Consider the following 23,755-nt stretch of genomic DNA (forward strand, 5'->3'; position numbering starts at 1 on the left):
GCCAACCTGGCCAGGCTGTTGGATGCCATGGAGGTGAGACAGGACATCCTGTTCCCCCGAGGTTGTCGGAGGATCAATCTCGGAGCCACCAATGCCACCTGCAGGTCCTCCCCCCCCCACCCTTTGAGGAACGGGTGCTGGAGATAGCGGGGGTTGACAGAGTAGAGAGCAGTCACTCACACCGAGGTTGGCAGCACCGGAAAGGTGAGGATCCATTACCCCTTCACCCAGATAACCCGCCTCGAGTGAGTTGTGCATGTCAGACAAGACGATCCATCCCTCTGACCACGTGTCCTATTTCTTGCAAGATCCACAAATGATGGGGCCGAGTTATTCAGGGTAGCCCCTGCTTTGCAAGAGAACAGCTCACAGGAGAGCTCCATGGATGCCACTATTGAAGCATTACAGCTGTCATCCCTACCTTCTGCCAGCGCAGAGACACACACCTCGGTGGGAGACATTAGTGGACAGGCTTCTGGGGCACAATCTGTTAACCACCACGCACAAGATGCATATCAAATGGAGGGAGGAACATCCAAGGGAGACAGCAGTCGGAAATCTGATGCATCCCAGGACTCAGTGGGCCCCAGTCAGATGCGAAGCTTCTGGACAATGTTATCCCAGAGCTGATGCAGACGCTAGGATACAGCATGAGATCCAGGAGGGGATGTCAGCGGCACTCCATGAGTGCATCAATGATTGGAGGAGTCCCAAAGGCTACTGACACAGGAGATGATGCTGACAATGCGTGGCACCAAGGCTAACACTGCTAGGGTGGAGACCGCGGTGGAAATACTGGAGCACAACATCAGTGCCAAGAGTGGTGGTGGCTCAGTCTGTGGCGGTCATGACTGAGAACCTTGACAGCATGTCCCAGTTGCTGGTAGATATATCCCAAACATAGGGGGAATGTGCTGAGGCACTGCAGAGAATATCCCAGGTGCAGGTGAGCATTGCCGAGGCACTCTAGAGCATGTCCAAGGCACTGAGGAGCATCGCTGACGGTGTCGACACTATGGTGCAGACAACGGGTAGGCGCGAGGACCGGCAATGCTGGTTGACGCAGAGGCTTCTGGAACTCACTCCAGATGCCACTGCATCCCATGGAGTCCCCTTGGACACCATGCACACCATCTGGGAGGAAGGGGGGCTGGAGGCCAACACAGAGCCTTCCACCAGGAAGACAATGGCGGTCTCCAGTTCTTCTGAGTCCCCCCTCCTTACCCCAGCATGTCTTGAGGTCAGCGGGCAGAACGGGGTGGCACGGTGACGCCTGTGTCACTGATAATGTGGCTGTGACCGTCTAGTCCCAGGTCCTCCCGAGGTCGCCCGCCAGGGGCATCAAAGGCAACAGGGCGCGAAAAGCAGCATCCTGGGGACACATCCAGATGTAGCAGCAGAGCATGGAATCTGAAGAAGAATGGGGATCACTGAGTGGGCACCGAGGGGTGAGGGGTCATTGGTAGCTAGAGACAGTTGGGGTTTTGAATGTGCACAATTAAAGTATGTTACACATGTGACACGTGAAGCATCCATGGGTGGTAGGTTGGGGTTAGGGGTGGCCAGTGGGGGAAGGGGGTGATGGGGGGAACTGGGGGCGGGTATGAGGGCTGGAGTTCTCCGACCCCCCGCAGGGTCGGAGAATCGCCCGGGGTCGGCGGTGGCGGAAATCGCGCTGCGTTGGTCGGCGGGCCCCCCGCGGCGATTCACCGGCCCGCGATGGGCCGAAGACCCGCCGCTGACAGGCCTTTCCCACCGGCGGGAATCAAAGCACATCTGGTGCCGGCGGGATTGGCAGCGCGGGCGGGCGCCGGGGTCCTGGGGGGGGGCGCGGGTCGATCTGGCCCTGGGGGGTGCCACCACGGTGGCCTGGCCCGCGATTGGGGCCCACCGATCAGCGGGCGGGCCTGTGCCGTGGGGGCACTCTTTCTTCCGCTTCCGCCACGGTCTCCACCATGGCGGAGGCGGAAGAGACCCCTTCCTCCGTGCATGCGCCGGGAAGACGTCAGCAGCCGCTGACGCTCCGGCGCATGCACGGACTTACGCCGGCTGGCGAAGGTCTGGCCCCGGCTGGCGGGGCGCGAAAGGCCGTTCGCGCCGGCCGGCAGAGCAGAAACCACTTCGGCGCGGGCCTAACCCCTAAAGGTGCGGAGAATTCTGCACCTTTGGGCAGGCTCAACGCCGGAGTGGTTCTCGCCACTCCACAATGCCGGGACCCCCTGCCCTGCCGGGTAGGGGAGAATCCCGGCTGATGTACCTGGGGGTTGGGGGCTAAGGGGGACCCAGGGTAGGGAAAACTGGGATGGGGGGAGTGTGAAGTGGGAGAGAGCGGGTGAGATGATGGAAAAAGCCCTGTCCTATGAGAAACGGTGAGGATGAGGGCCTCCCAGGCCCTCCAGGCATGCCGCCGCTACCGCCTGTCCTCTTTCCCTCGGCTGCTCCCGAGGATTCTCCCCAGGCTCACCCACAAGCTCCATCTGATCCGGCCTTTCGCGTCCTTCTCAGCCGAGGCCGAATCCCCCTCCTCCTCCTCCAGCTCGTAATCCCGCTGCTGTGCCGTGTCAGGTTGTGGAGGGCACAGCGGATCACCACAAAGCGGGAGACCCTCTGGGGGGGGGTACTGTGATGCACCGTCAGAGCGGTCCAGGCATCAGAACCGCATTTTGAGCAATCTGATGCACCGCTCAATGGCGGCACGGGTGGCTGCATGGGCCTCGTTATATTGGGTCTCTACCTCAGTCACCTGCCTCCGTACTGGCATCATCAACCATGACCTCAGCAGGTACCCTTTACCCCCAAAAGCCAACCCGTCATCGTGGGGTGGTCCTCAAAGATGCCAGGGATCTCTGAGTTTGCCAGGATGTAGCTGTTGTGTATAATCCCTGTGAAGCATGCACACTCAAACATTATCCTGAGGTGGTGGTCGCACACAAGCTGAACATTCAGGGAGTGGAATCCCGTCCTGTTAGTGCAGGGCGCTTCTTGATGCCTTAGTGCGCGCAAGGCAACATGTGTACCATCAATTACCCCCGGACCTGGGGCATCTTGGCGATGATGGAGAATCCTGCTGCACCTTGATGGTTTGGTCCAGCTCAAAGTTTATATAGTCAGCTGCCCGGGCATACAAGACACCCATGACTACTGCAGGGCAGCTCTCTGCACGTGGGGTGCCGTCTCGAGCATACGTCGATGCTGTTGCCACCTTTTGTAGAGTTTGGTCACCTGGGCTGCCACCAGCACCATGGGGGCTGCTGCTGCAGGGTCAACAACACATCCATATTGTTATATTGGAGAGAGGGAGAGACCGACAATCAGTTAGGGCTTCCACACCAGGACATCTAAATTCCCAAGCCCCTCCTTTACCCTCTCTCATGGTGCCATCCGATGAGCCTCTTGTGTTAGGGGAGCCCACCCTTCACATGCATCCATCGTCACAGCAGGGGCCCCTAGACCCCAGGTACGTTAGGGGGACCGAGCTCAGGTACCCTTCCCTGGTCCACAAACCCAATCCCTGGTTGCGGCGATATCACAGTACTGAGGCCCAGCTCCTGCCTCTGAGATGCTGACACCTCCAAGGTTCAGGCAAAGTGTCAGACCTCACAGTTTGATTGGAATGCTTGCTAATAACACTTGTCTGAGACATGGCACGTGTACCCATGAGAATACACTTGGGAATATTTTGTTTATTAAACAGCCAACAGTCACAAAGATTTGAAGATCAACAACATAACGCTCCACATATCACACTAACCGGTAACAAGGAAACATCACCGTTCCATATTGCTACCAATACAAAGCTATATCAGCTCAATTTCCCCCAAAAAGGAAAACACACATTATCACCCCTCGCAGGTTCCTCAACAGAAACAGAGGATTTATATATTTTTTAAATTTAAAGTACCCAATTCTTTTTTTTCCAATTAATGGGTCAAACCTGGGTCCTCGGCGCCGTGAGGCAGCAATGGTAACCACTGCTCCACCGTGCCATCCCATTCAGAAACAGAGGATAAGCCTCAGAATATATTATCATGTCCAGAACTTTGTTGTATAAATGATCTGTCCATCAATGTGTGTCTTGTTCCATGTATCAGTGACATTCTCCATCCAGGAGCCACTGCTGTGCAGCCCCTCCCACATGGCCCAATGTCACCGGAACCAACTCCTGACATCCACATATTCCACTGGCACTCAAAGTGCAGTTGAACATTCTGGACTTCCAGCATGTTTAATCCACGGTGACGTGCACGTTACATGCAGCACTCGCCACACCAGCAACAAAAACATCAGCAATCTGCAAAAGCATTTCTTCAATGGCATCATCAGGTGGTCCATTTGGATCAATATCGTACCAGTTCCCACAGTGTCTTCTTGCTTCAAACTGGATTGCCTTCTGGATTAATAATCTGTTATCAGTGCACACAATCTGGCAGGTGCTGTGCCCCTCACCCATGGCCCAGGGGTGACTCCCGATCATTGGCATCCAGCCCCCCGACCAGGAAAATCTACCCCCCCCCCCCCAACACACCCACACACCGAGCAGTGGTGGAGCAGATCCAGTGTCCCTGGGCTGATTGCCCAATTTTGAAAGTGGCTGCCCACCTCCACCAATCCCCACCGCAGCCATTGTGTTAGTTTCCCATTTTTAAATAGGTGTGCTAAAGAGCACCCACATGACCTTCTGCTGGGGAGCCGGTTAGATCCTAGGAGGCCTTAAAATAAGGCATCCATCTAGTTAATGAAATGGAGATTGAACCAAGTGGTGATAATTGGTTCATCGCCATGTCCGGGGGTGTGGGGGGTGGGGGTGGGGAATCCGGAACCCACCAACGGGAGCGGGCCGGTTAGATCGCAGACCAATCGATACCCAACGTGGGTCCCGATTTCAGCCTGTCCTGCAAAATAACTAGTACACACAGAACTGCGCCCGGCACATTGCGGCCGTTAAATTGTGCCCCCTAACTGTGACATTTCTTGAAGGTACCTGTAATTAATGACTGGCGTCGCAGTTTCCTTTGCTGCATTGATGCTGCTGGTTCATGATCATTGGCAATTTCACCCAATTACTTTGGTGTGGCTTTGCTTTATTTATGATTAATATGATTCCTAAAGCCTCAGGACAAAACTATGAAGTGTGCAAAAGGCAATAATTATTCAGGAATTCCTTGCAGGCCACCCAACAATCATACATGTAAAGTCCTGTTTCAAGCTGCTGTGGTATATGTTTGATGATTCTGGTTGAAGCATGCACCTGTGTATTTCTCTTGCCTGCGGTTCGATTCATGCATATTATCAGCCATATTTGCAGAGGGTGGCCTCCTGTCACCTTCCACACTCACTCCTTTCAAATCAGGGTGACGCAAACGGCTGCCTTAAAATTGTAACGATGGGAGGCATGGTGGCACAGTGGTTAGCACGGCTGCATCACGGCACCAAGGACCCGGGTTCAATCCCAGCCCCAGGTCACTGTTCATGTGGAGTTTGCACATTTTCCCTGTGTCTGTGTGGGTCTCACCCCCACAACCCAAAGATATATAGGTGAAGTGGCCACACTAAATTGCCGCTTCATTGAGAAAAAATAATTGGTTACTCTGAATTTATATATTTTTAAAATTGTAACAACTTCTAGGAAAGCACGTTCATGTTGAAAGAATAAAATCTATTTTCAGCCACAGCTTGAGTTGTGGGGTCTGAATGGTGACATTGATGCCCCTGGAAAACCCGTAGTTTTGCAGCCGACTGGTGTTGGTCTGTTGGCCAGTGGCAAAAATAATCTAGTTGTTCACAGGCTAGGTTCTCATAAAGCCACCAGGAATTCACTGTGATTCAAACTTATCAAGATGGGCAGAGTGCAGGTAATTACTAATCAAGTGATTGGAGAAAGACCAAACCCAATCAGGAAGACTGATTCCATTTGTGAAGTCAGGGACAAATGGGTGTGCAGTGACCTAGATACTGGGAATATGAAACTTCCTGTGCCGAGCCTCTGTGAGTAGATTGCACTCTGACACTAGTTTGGCCACACCTGATACAGAGTGACTAGTATCTAAGGGTGTGGTGGCTCGTAGGCATAATTTTCCAGGTTGGGATGGTGTACAACAGGGTTATAAATAATAGTTGTGGCTTGAAAGTAGGAGTATTTACATTCTTACCAATTTAAGTTTGGAAGTTTTTGCTGGAAAATAATTTAAATAATGGGCACATTGTGACTGATCAGAGGAGTGGAAGCCTGGTTGGTTACTTGAAGTCAGGCAAAGGTTGTAAGGCCAAACCAAACTAAATTTGGCTCCTGTCATCGGGAATTTAATATCCAAGTCTTATTTCTGGGTTTGAGGAGTTGCTGTTTTACAGGCACCATTCTGTGAGCACAGAGTTGATGACAACACAGTGTTCCGATGCATAAGTACATTGATGCATTGTATCATGACCTTGTTTTCAGGATTGTTATGCTAGAAGAGAATATAGTTGGAAGCAATAGATGTTTTACGTAATGTAAAGTAAATTAAAGAAGCATTGGGACCATTTCTCTCCAATGGTCAAAGTAATGGTCACAAAAACATTAAGGATGATCCTTTGATTCAAAGCAACTTTTATGGGTTGATTAATACTACTGTTGCTATTTGAGAGACATTATTATGACTATAGTTTGTTAATAATATTCTTAATGGCCTGAAGTGATACTTTAAGTTTATCTTTCTTTGATAGTAAAATAAATATGAAGGTGTTATATTGGAAGCTTGATAGGGCGGCACGGTTGGGCGGTGGTTAGCACTGCTGCCTACGGAGCTGAGGACCCAGGTTCAATCCCAGCCCTGGGTCACTGTCTGTGTGGTGTTTTCACATTCTCCCCATGTCTGTGTGGGTCTCACCCCCACAAACCAAAGATGTGTAGAGTAGATAGATTGGCCACACTAAGTTGCCCCTTAATTAGAAAAAAAAATTATTGGGAGCTTGATATTCTGTCTCTAATATTGCCAGTAGACTGGTGTCAAATACATGGCATAAAACTGCTGAGTGCGGAATAATTCTGGAGGAAGTTGAGAATACCTACAAGAAGCAGTTATGTTTTATTTGTTCTGCGTCAGCAGTAGTGTAGCTGTGTGATTGCATCAAGCCAGAGTCTGTTTTTGAAATTAGTTTTCTCATAAGAAGATATTAAAATTTCTGGCAGTACAATGTTCAGAACACCAAGGAACTGAGATAGACCGGACAGTGTGGTACATTGAGGTACCTGAAAGCTCAGTGTTATACAGAGGGAACTCTATGAAACAAACAATGTTGGTTTAGAGGCATCTGTGTGAATTCTGCAGTGGAATACAGAGGACACCAACCACTCATAGGGAATGTGACACAGAGCACTTTAGATTGTGCTTGAAAGCAGCAAAACTGATTCCAACATCCTTGGAATGTATAGAGCTCTGTTTACGCTTCTGAGTGAGGTATGTTCAAATAGGACATTTTTAAACCAAAGTGAATGGGTCTTAACTGATTGTAAACAAACCTCGATATTTGTTGTGGGGAGGGGTTGTTGGCACTAGGTTTAACTTGCTTTATAATTAGCAGCAAGTGATAGCCTCACTGCTCATATCTCAGATACCACTTGGTGGGCAAAGGGCCTAACCTTTCTATGAATGTTCTATGCAAACTGGGAGCAAACTGATCATTCAATTGATCATTTTTATCTGTTTCTAAGTTCCTGCGTTAATTCTACAAGATTTAAACACTGCTATGAAAACTTTCAAGATTTTCATATTTTGGGAACAAACTCTAAAAATGTTTGGTCTCCTATGCGTAGCAGGAGGGACTCCAAGGGAGTGAATTCTCCTCCTTGGATTAGGGACTTGACCAAGACCGAAACCCTCAGTTGCTAAGTGTTTGTAGAAAGAGGAGGCTGCTTCATAGTCTTCTCTCTCCATTTAGGACCTTGGGGCCTTTTGTGCCACTTCCTGAGGCCTACTGCCTCCTTCCATTTGACAGCCTTGAAAAGCAGCAGTAACAGGTTTGGAGGAGGGAACAGGGGTATACAGTGGGCAGGGAAGGTGGAGCTTTTGGCGACCCTGGATGGGGTAGTAACATCCTGCTGATGCAATGGTAGGCTTGGCCACCTGAATTTTCTGGCATTTTCTTCTGTGATCCCTGCCTGATTATAAGGAGGATATATATTATTTATTTTAAGTCAAGAAGAAATCAAATCATTCAGTCCAATTTTTCCTTACCTTGAGTCACAACTGCACTTTTTGTTGCTGTTTCTGTCGTGATTGGCACTTATGGTGAGCATTTAACATTTATATTTGATGGATCATACTTCTTCTCGAGTTCTCTATCCAAAGGCAGGTCTGATCCATTGCACCATGATCTATGTAGGGCAAGGAGGCATGTCCTGAATCCACCCCAGCTGGAACTCCAGAGAAGGTGACCACCCAGCCAATTGGCCCCCGAGTAGTCTGAGTTACTGTGGCAACACATGCTTTTACATTTATGTTGTAGCCTGAAGCTATGGATAGTGACCAACGAGGAATTTCTCCTGCTCTTACCTCCTACCATTGGTGTATGTTGAAAGGATTTACATGTTGGTAATCAGCTTACTTGGCCATGTTGTGAATGCACCTTCTATGGCCATAAAGTCCTATGGGCCTTATGGTGGGGCTTGAACCTGGCAGAGCTGCTTCCACTGTGCCACAAGACCTCCTATGGGTCATGCTCATCAGCAGGAAATAGCCTAGGCAGGGACTTATACTTATTTTTCCTGTGAGGTGATGGAAAATAGGAACCATCTGTATGCTGGTTTATTTTTGTTTTCTCATCTATTTTAATTTTGCATGAGATATATCTCTTAGCAAAACAAATAAATTCATCTGAATGTTTTTTCATCTGAAGGGCTGTTTTTAACTATTTATCAAATATTCATCAGTTCATACTTATGTAACCTTAATCTGTGACTTTGTTACCACAGCACCAAACAGTGTCAATCACAGTCATATAAAAACAGACCTTGAGGAATATGATGGCACCACCAAATTTATTGCGCCTTCACCAGTGAAAAGGTAAATCTGTGTTATGCTGCAGTAGTTTGGATAAATCTATATAAGAGCACATGTATCACAAGTACAATCCTCAAACATCTGAATCCCAAATTCAGAGTCAAATTGAAATACTGAATTAACATTTTGTTTGCTTACTTTCCAATTTAGCATTGGCACTTCTCTCAGATGTTTCAATCCTAAATTCATTTTCAGGTTTGCACACCTGTGCTTCAATAATTTGAAGCTGTGTCGGCTTTAAGGGGATTGCACACACCTCCTGTGTCTGTGTGGATACACTCTGAAAGATCTGAACGTTCCATGTGCGTATCTGTCAATATACTACATTAAAATTTTACAACTGCAGGAACACACCAGTCACCCTTTTCCGTTATAAATTCCTATGTATTAATAATGGAACTGCCGAGGTGAACCTATTACACTGTAATTACAGACTCTCACCAGAGGAGGCATTGTTTTGTGTCCCCAGGTTATTCAACCTGAAACTCAGCGAAACTCGTTTCCTTCAACCAATTTGAGCTGGTATGTAACCCGAAATATAATAAATTCTAAAGGATTAAATATAAGAATATGGACAACATTTGCGACTAAAAGCAATATACTCCTGTGCACCCATGGCCCAAATATCTCCTGCCATCCAACCCTGTCCCATCTGAAGGAAACACTTGGGCCTTGATTTTCAGGCTCCAGGGATCACCAGGCTATGTGAATGTCCATTGACTTTGGCAGTGCTGGTAAATTCTGCCGGCAGGCAGGGCCGGAGAATCCTGGCTTTGGTATTGACTCCTCACGTGCAATGCCACAGGAGATCAATTAGTGGACAATATTTAACCCTGTTAAAGAGTTAAATTACATACGAACATACATACGAATTTACAAATTAGGAGCAGGAGTAGGCCCTTGAGCCAGCTCCGCCCGCCATTCAGTTCTCTGATTGTGGCCTCAGCCCTTTCACTATTCAGAAAAATAAAACAAGAACAATGAGTGTGCTTTTTCAGATTTTTCTGTAAACACTATTCTGCTGGCAAATGTATTTTTGTCCCATTTGTACAGAAGACTCGTCAAGCAATTGTGTTTTGAGTTTACACTGCCACATTTGAAACATTGCAAATGGGGAGGAAAAAAACACCCAAGTGTGGTTTACTGCACAGCTATAAATGCTTGGTACCGAGCTTTATGACAGGTTTACTGCAAATGAATAATCTTGGCACTTCTATCTGAAATATGTGCTTGAAGGCTAACAATGATTGATGTTGTGCAGGTGCTCAAACTAATGCTATAAATCTTCTGATTGCTGTATTTGCGTTGGGTGTAGTTTTACTCTTCAATATTGCAACAACCTTACTAGGTTATGCTGACGGCATGATTGCATATAGCAACTTCAAAGAACAATTCATATCCTTAACTTATTCTTAAATTTAATCTGGACAGATTTTGTTTCAGCTTAATTATTATCCCATATATGTATTCACTTTCAGGCAGCATCATCCTTCAACATGGATGGATGACAGTCTAGTCTATAGTTATTATTACTCACGCTTCTGTGAGAGATGCCTGGAGAATATTCACATAAGCGTACACCAACTATTAGATCCTTCCCTCCTTTCAGGATGAAGTATGTTGACTGAATCATCACATCCATAAGGCTATCCGACAGCTCTAAAAACATGTTCCCAGACCTGTACGTGGTCTTGAATAATGGCTCAAGCCGTATAAAAATCTATACACTAAATAAAGGTAAATTGTGACTACAATCATGTCTTGAGTGCAACATTTCGTTGAAGTACTCAAAAGTAACTAGAACATAAATATGTAATAGTATCAACCTAGGTTCAGTGGTAACATTCTTGCCTCTGAGTCAGAGTTCACGGGATAAAGTGCCACTCCAACGACACGCAGGTGAACGTTAAAGATGCAATGGTACGACCCAGTATACTCTCCAATTTTTGAAATCAATTGTTCAGACCATAAGTCACTGGGTCCACTTTTACACCAGTAATCTTTTCGAGGGGTTGCCTTCTGTGCTTTCATGTGGGTCTAAACAAAATTCAAAAAAGACTGTTGCAATAAAGTAAAAACCAACAATACTAAATAATTTATATTAATTATTGAACATTCATACCTTTTAGAACATAAAAATCTGTACACATTTCATTAGTATTTATACATTTATAATTAAATTGAATCAATAACATCTCCAGGATTATAATATGGTTCTGAAATTTTTGGACTTTGATCCCTGGAAAAACGAGCGTTGAATTTTATATCAAGTCTGTGAAAAAGTGTTTTTTTTAGGCCAAAAATCATGGGGTTGACTTTTGCATGAGATTAACTTTTACATAAGATTGACCTTTACACAACTGAATACTGTATTTGAAGAAGAATAATGAAGCTTTCATGGTAATAATCCCTCAATCCTCATGACTAAAACAGATTGGCTGCAAAATTCAGCTCCGTAGCTTTGCTGCTGCCAATGCCAGGGAAGCTGGAGAATCAAAGTGTCAGTCAGTCAAGCCACTTAGGGCATACCATTCTCACTATGCTGTGAGTGTCAGGATGTGCTAACTTTCTGTTGAAGTGGCCGTGAAAAAGAATGGCACAAAGTTAGCATAGGCTTTGCTGTCATGAACCATCTCGTCAGTAAGTTGACTTGCCTTCCGAAAGGTGTTAATGTTCATCCGAGGATGCTTAAACTCCCCTGGACGGCAACAGACAGGCAGCTTCCACCATTCTGCTCTACGCATGTGAGACTTGGAATGAGCATTAGCATCATACAGGCAGCATGGCAGAACATGGGCAGCACTGTAGCACAGTGGTTAGCACTGTTGCTTCACAGCATTAGGGTCCTGGGTTTGATTTCCAGCTTGGGTCACTCTCTGTGCGGAGACTGCATGTTCTCCCCATGTTTGCGTGGGTTTCCTCCGGGTGCTCCAGTTTCTTCCACAAGTCCCGAAAGACGTGCTGTTAGGTCATTTGGACATTCTGAATTCTCCCTCAGTGTACCCGAGGAGTGCCGGAATGTGGCGACGAGGGGCTTTTCACAGTAACTTCTTTGCAGTGTTAATGTAAACCTACTTGTGACAATAAAAAATTATTATTACTAAGAAGCACAAACACTTTCACTTTCTCCTGAAACCTCTGACAATCAGATGGAAGGACAAAATATCAAACACTGAGCTGCTCACCCGAGTTAGCATTTCAAGCATCAACACTATATTGAGACAGTCACAACTGAGTAGGGCTGGTCATATAGCCAAAATGTGTGACATTCACTTACCTAGGTCAATCTTCCATAAATAGTTTGAGTTTGGGATGCATTCTCATGGTCGTCAAAGGACACTCTGCAGTCTTTACCTCAAAGTTTTGATATTGACTTTTGAGTCCTGGGAGAAGCTCTTGCTGGATCACTGCATTTGATGTAACCAGATAAAATTGGGTATCCTGCATGTTTGGAGCAGAGCCTTCCATGCATAGATCAGCCTCTGCAGTCACCTACATGAGGCTTACTAAACAGCCCTAATGATGGACATGGTCATCTTGGCCCCAAAGGACAACCAAGAAGAAAGGGTGATACCTCAGGCATACCATGTGTATAACAAGAAGCATGCAGAACGGATGAATTGTAATGTCAAAATGTCAAATAGCCTCTTATGCTTATTTGACAGACAAACAGCTATTCTGGACCACACAGGTCCTGTTAACACCTTCTCTTAATCGCTCACAGCTGGACATGTGTTTAGCTGCATAAGAGACCCCTGTTTACTCCTTGTCCTGCCACTGCCATTGCCTAAAGGAATGGCCATGCAACCTTCAGCTAAAGTGCTTTTGGCTTTCTGTGAAATGGGACAGAGTTCGGGAAAGTGCTATGGTGAGTCTGATGGGGAGTTTGGGAAATCTTTTGGATTTACAGTGGAATGTTGCAGGATTTTGCCATTCAGGTCAAAGGAGTTGGAAGATCTGTCAGGTGAAAGAATGCTTCAGTAATGGGATCTGTAATTGCAGTCCCTCTTGGGTTACAGAATGATTTGGAAATGGAACATTTCCAGCAGAGGGCAGCAGAGCAGAGCTACTGATCAGCTGTTCTGGGGAAATTTGCACACGTGCAGTGCGGTCAGCCTAAGTTGAAGGTGAACCTGCGAAGAAGACCCAAGGAGTTTGAGTAAAGGCAAGCAACCAGCAGAGGGCAGCAGAGCAGAGCTACTGATCAGCTGTTCTGGGGAAATTTGCACACGTGCAGTGCGGTCAGCCTAAGTTGAAGGTGAACCTGCGAAGAAGACCCAAGGAGTTTGAGTAAAGGCAAGCAACCAGCAGAGGGCAGCAGAGCAGAGCTACTGATCAGCTGTTCTGGGGAAATTTGCACACGTGCAGTGCGGTCAGCCTAAGTTGAAGGTGAACCTGCGAAGAAGACCCAAGGAGTTTGAGTAAAGGCAAGCAACCAGCAGAGGGCAGCAGAGCAGAGCTACTGATCAGCTGTTCTGGGGAAATTTGCACACGTGCAGTGCGGTCAGCCTAAGTTGAAGGTGAACCTGCGAAGAAGACCCAAGGAGTTTGAGTAAAGGCAAGCAACCAGCAGAGGGCAGCAGAGCAGAGCTACTGATCAGCTGTTCTGGGGAAATTTGCATACGTGCAGTGCGGTCAGCCTAAGTTGAAGGTGGTTTGTGGAGGGGCTGTTGGCAAGTGACAGTTAAACCCGAAACACTTTGTGAGTGTTTCCCACCCTACCTCCTCCTCTAACCAACCCCCCCACCCCACGGTGGTTGGGAAGCGGGAGCAGGGGCCTGTCGTGAAGGTGAGTGAGTGCCTTTAAGTTTGCTTACCTTTCAGCGGGATCAGGGTTTGAGGTAATATCAGGTAAGCTCTTCCTTTCTTTTTCTTTTTCTTGTTTTTTTTAATCTAGAGGGGATGTCAGGGAAGGCAGTACAATGCTCCTCCTGCAGAATGTTTGAGGTGAGGGACGCCGTCAGTGTCCCTGCTGATTTCATCTGTGGGAAGTGCACCCAACTCCAGCTCCTCAAAAACCGTGTTAGGGACCTGGAGCTTGAGCTGGATGAACTTCGGATCATTCGGGAGGCAGAGGGGGTCATAGATAGGAGCTTCAGGGAAGTAGTTACACCAAAGACTGGAGATAGATGGGTAACTGTAAGAGGGACTGGGAAGAAGCAGTCAGTGCAGGGACCCCCTGCGGTCGTTCCCCTGAGTAACAAGTATACCGTTTTGGATACTTGTGGGGGGGACGACTTACCAGGGGTAAGCCATGGGGTACGGGCCTCTGGCACGGAGTCTGTCCCTGTTGCTCAGAAGGGAAGGGGGGAAAGGAGTAGAACATTAGTAATTGGGGACTCAATAGTCAGGGGCACAGATAGGAGATTTTGTGGGAGCGAGAGAGACTCACGTTTGGTATGTTGCCTCCCAGGTGCAAGGGTACGTGATGTCTCAGATCGTGTTTTCCGGGTCCTTAAGGGGGAGGGGGAGCAGCCCCAAGTCGTAGTCCACATTGGCACTAACGACATAGGTAGGAAAGGGGACAAGGATGTCAGGCAGGCCTTTAGGGAGCTAGGATGGAAGCTCAGAGCGAGAACAAACAGAGTTGTTATCTCTGGGTTGTTGCCCGTGCCACGTGATAGTGAGATGAGGAATAGGGAGAGACAGCAATTAAACACGTGGCTACAGGGATGGTGCAGGCGGGAGGGATTCAGATTTCTGGATAACTGGGGCTCTTTCTGGGGAAGGTGGGACCTCTATAGACAGGATGGTCTACATCTGAACCTGAGGGGCACCAATATCCTGGGGGGGAGATTTGTTAGTACTCTTTGGGGGGGTTTAAACTAATTCAGCAGGGGCATGGGAACCTGGATTGTAGTTTTGGGGTGCGAGAGATTGAGAGTAGAGAGGTCAGGAGCACAGTTTTGACTTCGCAGGAGGGCGGCAGTGTTCAGGTCTGTGGTTTGAAGTGTGTCTATTTCAATGCCAGGAGTATACGAAATAAGGTAGGGGAACTGGCAGCATGGGTAGGTACCTGGGACTTCGATGTTGTGGCCATTTCAGAGACATGGATAGAGCAGGGACAGGAATGGTTGTTGCAGGTTCCGGGGTTTAGGTGCTTTAGTAAGGTCAGAGAAGGGGGCAAAAGAGGGGGAGGTGTGGCGCTGCTAGTCAAGGACAGTATTACGGTGGTAGAAAGGATGCAAGATGGGGACTCTTCTTCCGAGGTAGTATGGGCTGAGGTTAGAAACAGGAAAGGAGAGGTCACCCTGTTGGGAGTTTTCTATAGGCCACCTAATAGTTCTAGAGATGTAGAGGAAAGGATGGCGAAGATGATTCTGGAAAAGAGCGAAAGTAACAGGGTAGTTGTTATGGGAGACTTTAACTTTCCTAATATTGACTGGAAAAGATATAGTTCGAGTACATTGGATGGGTCGTTCTTTGTACAATGTGTGCAGGAGGGTTTTCTGACACAATATGTTGACAGGCCAACAAGAGGTGAGGCCACTTTGGATTTGGTTTTGGGTAATGAACCAGGCCAGGTGTTAGATCTGGAGGTAGGTGAACACTTTGGAGACAGTGACCACAATTCGGTGACCTTTACATTAGTGATGGAAAGGGATAAGTATACCCCGCAGAGCAAGAGTTATAGCTGGGGGAAGGGCAATTATGATGCCATTAGACATGACTTAGGATGTGTTGGTTGGAGAAGTAGGCTGCAAGGGTTGGGCACACTGGATATGTGGAGCTTGTTCAAGGAACAGCTATTGCATGTTCTTGATAAGTACGTACCAGTCAGGCAGGGAGGAAGGGGTCGAGCGAGGGAACCGTGGTTTACCAAAGAAGTGGAATCTCTTGTTAAGAGGAAGAAGGAGGCCTATGTGAAGATGAGGCGTGAAGTTTCAGTTGGGGCGCTTGATAGTTACAAGGAAGCGAGGAAGGATCTAAAGAGAGAGCTGAGACGAGCAAGGAGGGGACATGAGAAGTCTTTGGCAGGTAGGATCAAGGAAAACCCAAAAGCTTTCTATAGGTATGTCAGGAATAAAAGAATGACTAGGGTAAGAGTAGGGCCAGTCAAGGACAGTGGTGGGAAGTTGTGTGTGGAGGCTGAGGAGATAAGCGAGATACTAAATGAATACTTTTCGTCAGTATTCACTCAAGAAAAAGATAATATTGTGGAGGAGAATGCTGAGACCCAGGCTATTAGAATAGATGGCATTGAGGTGCGTAGGGAAGAAGTGTTGGCAATTCTGGACAAGGTGAAAATAGATAAGTCCCCGGGGCCGGATGGGATTTATCCTAGGATTCTCTGGGAAGCCAGGGAAGAGATTGCTGAGCCTTTGGCTTTGATTTTTAGGTCATCATTAGCTACAGGAATAGTGCCAGAGGACTGGAGGATAGCAAATGTGGTCCCTTTGTTCAAGAAGGGGAGTAGAGATAACCCCGGTAACTATAGGCCGGTGAGCCTAACGTCTGTGGTGGGTAAAGTCTTGGAGAGGATTATAAAAGATACGATTTATAATCATCTAGATAGGAATAATATGATTAGGGATAGTCAGCATGGTTTTGTGAAGGGTAGGTCATGCCTCACAAACCTTATCGAGTTCTTTGAGAAGGTGACTGAACAGGTAGACGAGGGTAGAGCAGTTGATGTGGTGTATATGGATTTCAGTAAAGCGTTTGATAAGGTTCCCCACGGTCGGCTATTGCAGAAAATACGGAGGCTGGGGATTGAGGGTGATTTAGAGATGTGGATCAGAAATTGGCTAGTTGAAAGAAGACAGAGAGTGGTAGTTGATGGGAAATGTTCAGAATGGAGTTCAGTTACGAGTGGCGTACCACAAGGATCTGTTCTGGGGCCGTTACTGTTTGTCATTTTTATAAATGACCTAGAGGAGGGCGCAGAAGGATGGGTGAGTAAATTTGCAGACGACACTAAAGTCGGTGGAGTTGTAGACAGTGCGGAAGGATGTTGCAGGTTACAGAGGGACATAGATAAGCTGCAGAGCTGGGCTGAGAGGTGGCAAATGGAGTTTAATGTGGAGAAGTGTGAGGTGATTCACTTTGGAAAGAATAACAGGAATGCGGAATATTTGGCTAATGGTAAAATTCTTGGTAGTGTGGATGAGCAGAGGGATCTCGGTGTCCATGTACATAGATCCCTGAAAGTTGCCACCCAGGTTGATAGGGTTGTGAAGAAGGCCTATGGTGTGTTGGCCTTTATTGGTAGAGGGATTGAGTTCCGGAGCCATGAGGTCATGATGCAGCTGTACCAAACTCTGGTACGGCCGCATTTGGAGTATTGCGTACAGTTCTGGTCGCCTCATTATAGGAAGGACGTGGAAGCTTTGGAACGGGTGCAGAGGAGATTTACCAGGATGTTGCCTGGTATGGAGGGAAAATCTTATGAGGAAAGGCTGATGGACTTGAGGTTGTTTTCGTTAGAGAGAAGAAGGTTAAGAGGTGACTTAATAGAGGCATACAAAATGATCAGAGGGTTAGATAGGGTGGACAGCGAGAGCCTTCTCCCGCGGATGGAGGTGGCTAGCACGAGGGGACATAGCCTTAAATTGAGGGGTAATAGATATAGGACAGAGGTCAGAGGTGGGTTTTTTACGCAAAGAGTGGTGAGGCCGTGGAATGCCCTACCTGCAACAGTAGTGAACTCGCCAACATTGAGGGCATTTAAAAATTTATTGGATATGCATATGGATGATAAGGGCATAGTGTAGGTTAGATGGCCTTTAGTTTTTTTTTCCATGTCGGTGCAACATCGAGGGCCGAAGGGCCTGTACTGCGCTGTATCGTTCTATGTTCTATGTTCTATGTTCTAGATGTCAGATAGGGGAATGAAAGTACAAAACACTCAGCAGGTTCAGCAGTGTCTGGGGAGAGAGAAACAGAGTTAACATTTCAGGATGTTACCTTTCATATGCACTATTTTGCTTTTGAATCAGACAGAGAGATGAGGAGGAGAGCTTTCAATGAAATACTTTACACACCACATGTCTGTCTCTCAGGGAGCATTTTTTCTACCTCAACCTCAGGTAGGAGCAGTGTTTTTTCACCAAGGAAGTGGTGATTGAACTGTGCCTTCTCTTACAATCCAATCTGCAGTTACACAGCAGGGCAAGGATGGTAATGTTGGTGACCATCAAAGTCGCTGCACCACTAAGTCATTATGCCAGCAGGTCCTTTTGAGTGTGAGGATGTGAAATGAGCAATATTTCACAGTCTGTTAGCCATCACTGCATCAGGGAGGTGACAAAGGCCCAGTACAGAAGGAAAGGGAACTTCCATTTTATCCTTACTTATTAGAGAGCATGTTGAACAGATATATAATCATAGAATTTACAGGGCAGAAGGAGGCCATTAGGCCCATCGAGTCTGCACCAATCCTTGGAAAGAGCACTTAAGCCCACACATCCACCCTATCCACGTAACCCAGTAACCGCACTTAACCTTTCCTTTCGTCACTAAGGGCAATTTAGCATGGCCAATCTACCTAACCTGCACATCTTTGGACTGTGGGAGGAAACCGGAGCACCCGGAGGCAACCCACTCAGACACGGGGAGAACATGCAGACTCCGCACAGACAGTGACCCAAGCCGGGAATCGAACCTGGAAATATGGAGCTGTCAAGCAACACTGTTAACCACTGTGCTACTGTGTCGCCCAACATGTGTGGCTTTGTCAGTTCTTGTTCTCTTATTATCCTAGCCACTGCAGCATGGCTGGTGGAACGCTGCTAACCTTCAATGGAGAAGACTGCAAATGGCCATGTGGGAAGTCCTCGAGCAGCTCTGGGCTTTGCGTCCCTGTTTTGGACTGCTCCACCTCGGCATAGGTGGCTGCATTTGGGCTGATGGTTGAAACCCAACACCAAGGGCAATGGTGGACTGGCAGTTGTTGAGGGATGAACATTATAATCCTCAGAAGACAACAGGGTTGCACTCCCTCGAGCTGCTCCATACCTTGGGGCAGTGCCTCATCAATCATACTGATCTATTGGAAGGCAGAATGCTGACTTCTGTGAGAGAGTGCACGGCACTTTCAGCACTCATATCCACAACCTTGAGCCAGCATGGCATCAGTCTGGACTTGCCTGGCAACTAGCATGTATCTCATGATTTCAGTCTGTGCTTCAACTGCAATACTAGACATCGGATGGTTTCCATGTATACTAGAATGGAAGCTGAAACATCTGCCACCAGGTGCTGCCTTTGCGATCGTGTTAGAGACCATTAAGTTTAAAGAGAAATCCGAACAGCTTGTGATTAACTGACAGAACTACACCACAAGATTTCACGAGCACGATCTAACGGCACTGTTGACCATGGCGCAAATCTTGTAATGGCTACGAAATCTCGCAAAAATGGGATTTGCACCGGCGAGATCTCAGAATGAGATCTTCGGGCATAAGCCTAATTTGCATAAGTTAATATTACAGTAGCGGGCATGACACAGTTACTTCCACCCTCATCGTGGTGGCCCGCTGGCATGAATCACTACTGGTTTACAAAAATGAAAAGGTATGTCACAGACCTCTGGACTTCACCTTAACACTTCTCAGTATTCCAGCTATTCTCTGAGGTAAGATCCTATGGTGCTCCTTCCATTAGTCTTTTGGCTTCATGACCCTACACCTTTTCTTTAGAGACCTCATGGTGCCTTGGTTTCTTGTTTAAGTTACCAGCAGATATCCAACTGCTTTTCCACAGTTTTCTAAACTAACACTGCCAACTGCTTTTTGCCACAAGGTTCTGCGAGTGCCACTGTAGATTTCCATTGAAGTATATTCTTGAATATACAAAGCATGGGAACCAATGTAAATTTCCTCCACTAACTGCAAGCTAAAGCAAATCTTCCAGCTGCTTTTACCTCACATCATCCAAACAGAGATAGAGCTCCACCACAGGGTGAATTATGAGGTTAGTGTCTTCTCTGCTTGAAATTCAGGCCTCACTGTTTATCATCTCCTGTTCGCTCTCAATCTGGCAGTCTACACCGAAGCAGAGCTGCAACTATCTCTGTCTGTTCCCCAAACTGAACAGCTTTCTTCTGATAGCAAGCACACACATATAAATTAAGCAAAAGAGCCTTCTATGCCCACAGCTATCTCAATGATGATGTGACATGCTCCTGGATGCTCTCACACAGAAATGTTAAACACAATATTTTATCTTCCATGCTACTCTTTGATTCTGTAATCCATAATGAATAATTTATATTGCTAATGGAATTTTACGAACCTTTCAGCAAACTGCCTGAATCCATGAAGAAACCCCACATTCACCTGAAAACTGAAAGCATAATTTACATATTTTATTGAAGTAAGGCAGATATTCTGGTTCCATCATGGCTTTCTCACTGTTACCTTTGAACTTGAAGATAAACATACCTTACCTTTTTAAATGTAATCAACCCCAAGCTTATTTGAAGTGCATTTTCATCAGCGTTATTACCAGTTTCTCAATCAGGATTTTCCATTTATCTTACATTTAATACTTTGATTCTTACAACTAGGAATAATATTCAAAAACATATAAACCATGAACCATATTTTTGCAATGTTGCATCATGGTCCACAAGTGCTGTAATGGAGTTGACCTCAAATCTCCTTTACTCCAAGGAGAACAACCCTAGCTTTTCCGACCTAACCTGGCTGCTGAAATCCCTCATCCCTGGAACCAAGAACCGTGAAAAGAATAGAAAATTGCAAAAACTATTGATCATCCAAGTGGCCATAACAATGACCAAAATATCTCATAAGAAACTCGAGAGTTGATTGGTTTAGTCCGACCATGAATCAGATAAGACCCGGGCACTATACATTTCACATTTTCTGCATTGGGGAAAACTTAACCTTCTAAACCTTCATGGTCACCTCCATTTTTAAATTCTGGTGAGATCCTGATTCACCTTGGATTGGATACTGTGAGCTTGATGGCAGGAGAGAGGACGAGCCGCCTTAAAAACTTTGAATTGATATGACAAGTCAATGTAATTACTTTGGTTTGGGCCAAATGTACTGTTGACTCAAAAGCCCTTTGAATAACTTAAATGGTTATTTCAATCTTTCCAAAAGCAGTTTGAAACACTCTGGGCGGGATTCTCCGACCCCCCACCAGGTTGGAGAATCCCGGGGGGGTGGCGGCGCGAATCCCCCTCTGACGGCGGCTGCCGTATTCTCCGGCCCCGTTTTTCGGGCAGGGGCAGGATTCACGCAGGGCCGGTTGGGGGCTGTTGGCAGCGCCCCCGATGGGCCGAGCGGCCGTCCGTTTCTGGCCCGTCCTGCCAGCATGGGTTACGCATGGTCCCACACGGCGGGACCTGGCAGGTAAATCGACGGGGGCGGTCCTTTGGGGGGGGGGGGGGGGGGGGATCCGCCCCGGGGGGGGTCCCCCACGTTGTCCTGGCCCGCGATCGGGGCCCCCCGATCTGTGGGCGATCCTGTTCCGTGGGGTTCACTTCAGAAGAGATCCCCTGCGCATGCGCCAAAATACGTCAGCCGGTTTGCGCATGCGGTCCGGAACGCACGTACAGTAAACACTACTTGCAATATCAGTAGTTGTGTTGACCTGGTATTCTCCGGAGCCTCTGAGATTATCTGGCTTCGATGGGCTGAGTTCCCGATGGCGTGATTCACTTGTGTTTTAAAAAATCTTGAAGCCGGCATCGTGGCTGCTGAGGGAGCGAGAGAGGGTACGGAAAGTGTCCAACATCGCCATAGTTTGCTGACAGTTATGCCGCTGGCCAAGGGACTTCTGCCAGGGCCGGAGGGGGAGTGGCAGGGGGGGTGCCAAATGGTGGGCAGTGGGGTTAAATGGTGGGCAGTGGGGTTGGTGTGGACGGGCACGGAAGACCATTCCCGCAGCCGGGAAGGCAGCCATGCAGCTGTGCACGCCATTAACAGCCCACTGTGAATTTAGGGCAACACACAGGTCGTATGGGTGTCTCCCAGGCCGCCTCCCTAGGTGCCTCTAGCCCCAGCTGACCTATTAGCTGTATGGGCACGCTCTAGCACACCCAATGCCATCCTGTTGGCTGGGATGAGTGTGTGTGGGGAAAGTAATGTGTATGTGCGGCTGCAGCTTGTCAGCATCCTGAGTTTCAATCCCGGATCCGGCGATTCCCGCACCGTTTTTTATTGGAGTCGATTGTGTTCCACATGGCGCCGGTGCTAGCCCTTCCACAGTCGCTGAATTGGTCCAGGTTCAGAGCCAGTTTTGGTGATGTCAAAGTCCGCGAATCCTGCCCCGGCATCTCGGGAACGGAGAATCTAGCCCTATTTATTTCAATGGAAATCAGACCTACTATAAAGAACATGCAAGTGAGATACAACAAAGAAATTAAAGTTGAGGTAACTGAAAGTATTGTGGTGCAAATCCCGTACGATTTATTCATTTGTTACATGACAAAACTGCCTGCCATTTGTACCAAAATTGCAGTGAGGCAGTGGATGTGAGGAGGAAACTTCAGTGAGGAAATTGGGATGAGGCAACTGCAGCCAAACAACATATGCGAAGCTGACGAGTTGGAGATCGTCTTTGTCTCTCGACAACAAAACTCCTCATCTGCAAGGACCTGGACCATTAATGACATTGAGTCAGGAAGAGGGTGCAGAAACCTTTGGTAATGAGGAAGGTACAGAGCCAGTTATCAATGCCCTGGATGAGTTCACAGAGGCAGTCACAACTGTGTAAAACGTCACACTCATTACCTGGGACTGAAAATCATTTGGACTGGGTAGCAAGATAGAAACGGTGAGAATTGAGAAAAACACAAATAATACAATGTAATTTATGTTGTATATTTTCAACAGAATAAAATGATGTTTAATTCAAATGATCGTTACATAATTTATCCGATGCAGCAAATCACTTAAATTATACAATATAACAATATTTTCTGTTGGTGCCAAGGGATTTGCTGCACATCTCTGCCCCCTAGTGGTCAGTGTTGGCACAGTTCTTCTCTATCTTACACAGATCTATGTTTATATATTGATTGCTGATCTTTATTTCAGGTCCCTCAGTCAACTTCTTTGCCATGCTGCTATACTACATTTAAAACTGTGTGGTTAATTTTCTAAGCAAACATCATTTCTGGCACTATATAAAACACAGATAGAGTGAATAAACTTTGGTTCTATTCCTTGAAGTTGAAAGGACAAAGAGGTGACCTTATTGAGGTGCATAAAATACTGGATTATGTCCTAATACATTGGGAAAAAATTCCTCCACCTAATTGAGAGACAAGGAAACTTAATCTTAAAACAAAGAGCAGGCTGATTAAAAAGGAGGCAAAGGATATCAGCAATGTTGATAGACGATTGGCCCGATCGAACTAAATGGGAACAGAGTCCCATAATGAGCGCGTTTAGTGGTCGAGCGTTAAAAAACACCCCACTATCTAACACCCATCCAGTTAGATTTGGGGCCTCAGAGGGGAATGCATGCCCAAGGCTACACTCAGCCCCGCTTACTGGACTGAGGAATTCCACTCGCCGGAACTCCAGTGCAGCAAGAGATCGGGGTGCCATTTGTAAATGGCGTCCCGATCTCTTGGGCTCCTGATGTGACCCCAGAACCCTCCCAGCACCTTCGCAGAAGAGGACCCTGAGATAACTGAGGCTCAGAGGATTGGACCCGCAGCTCGATTAAGTTCATTGGCTTGGATAGTATTAGAATCTTGGGCAGATAATATTTGGGAGAATAACTCTTTATGGGAC

General features: G+C 47.1%; 1 protein-coding gene across 3 annotated transcripts in view; it reads left to right on the forward strand.

The window, feature by feature from the left end:
• epb41l4a (erythrocyte membrane protein band 4.1 like 4A) overlaps positions 1-23,755 on the forward strand; it is a 253,139-nt gene that overhangs the window by 161,141 nt on the left and 68,243 nt on the right. For all 3 annotated transcript variants that reach the window (XM_038805106.1, XM_038805105.1, XM_038805107.1), the window contains exon 14: positions 8,951-9,041. In XM_038805106.1, coding sequence (XP_038661034.1) covers positions 8,951-9,041 — 91 coding nt within the window. The remainder of the gene's footprint in view (positions 1-8,950; positions 9,042-23,755) is intronic.

This window comes from Scyliorhinus canicula, chromosome 8, assembly GCF_902713615.1.
Source record: "Scyliorhinus canicula chromosome 8, sScyCan1.1, whole genome shotgun sequence".
In the NCBI taxonomy this organism is placed as follows: Eukaryota; Metazoa; Chordata; class Chondrichthyes; order Carcharhiniformes; family Scyliorhinidae; genus Scyliorhinus; species Scyliorhinus canicula.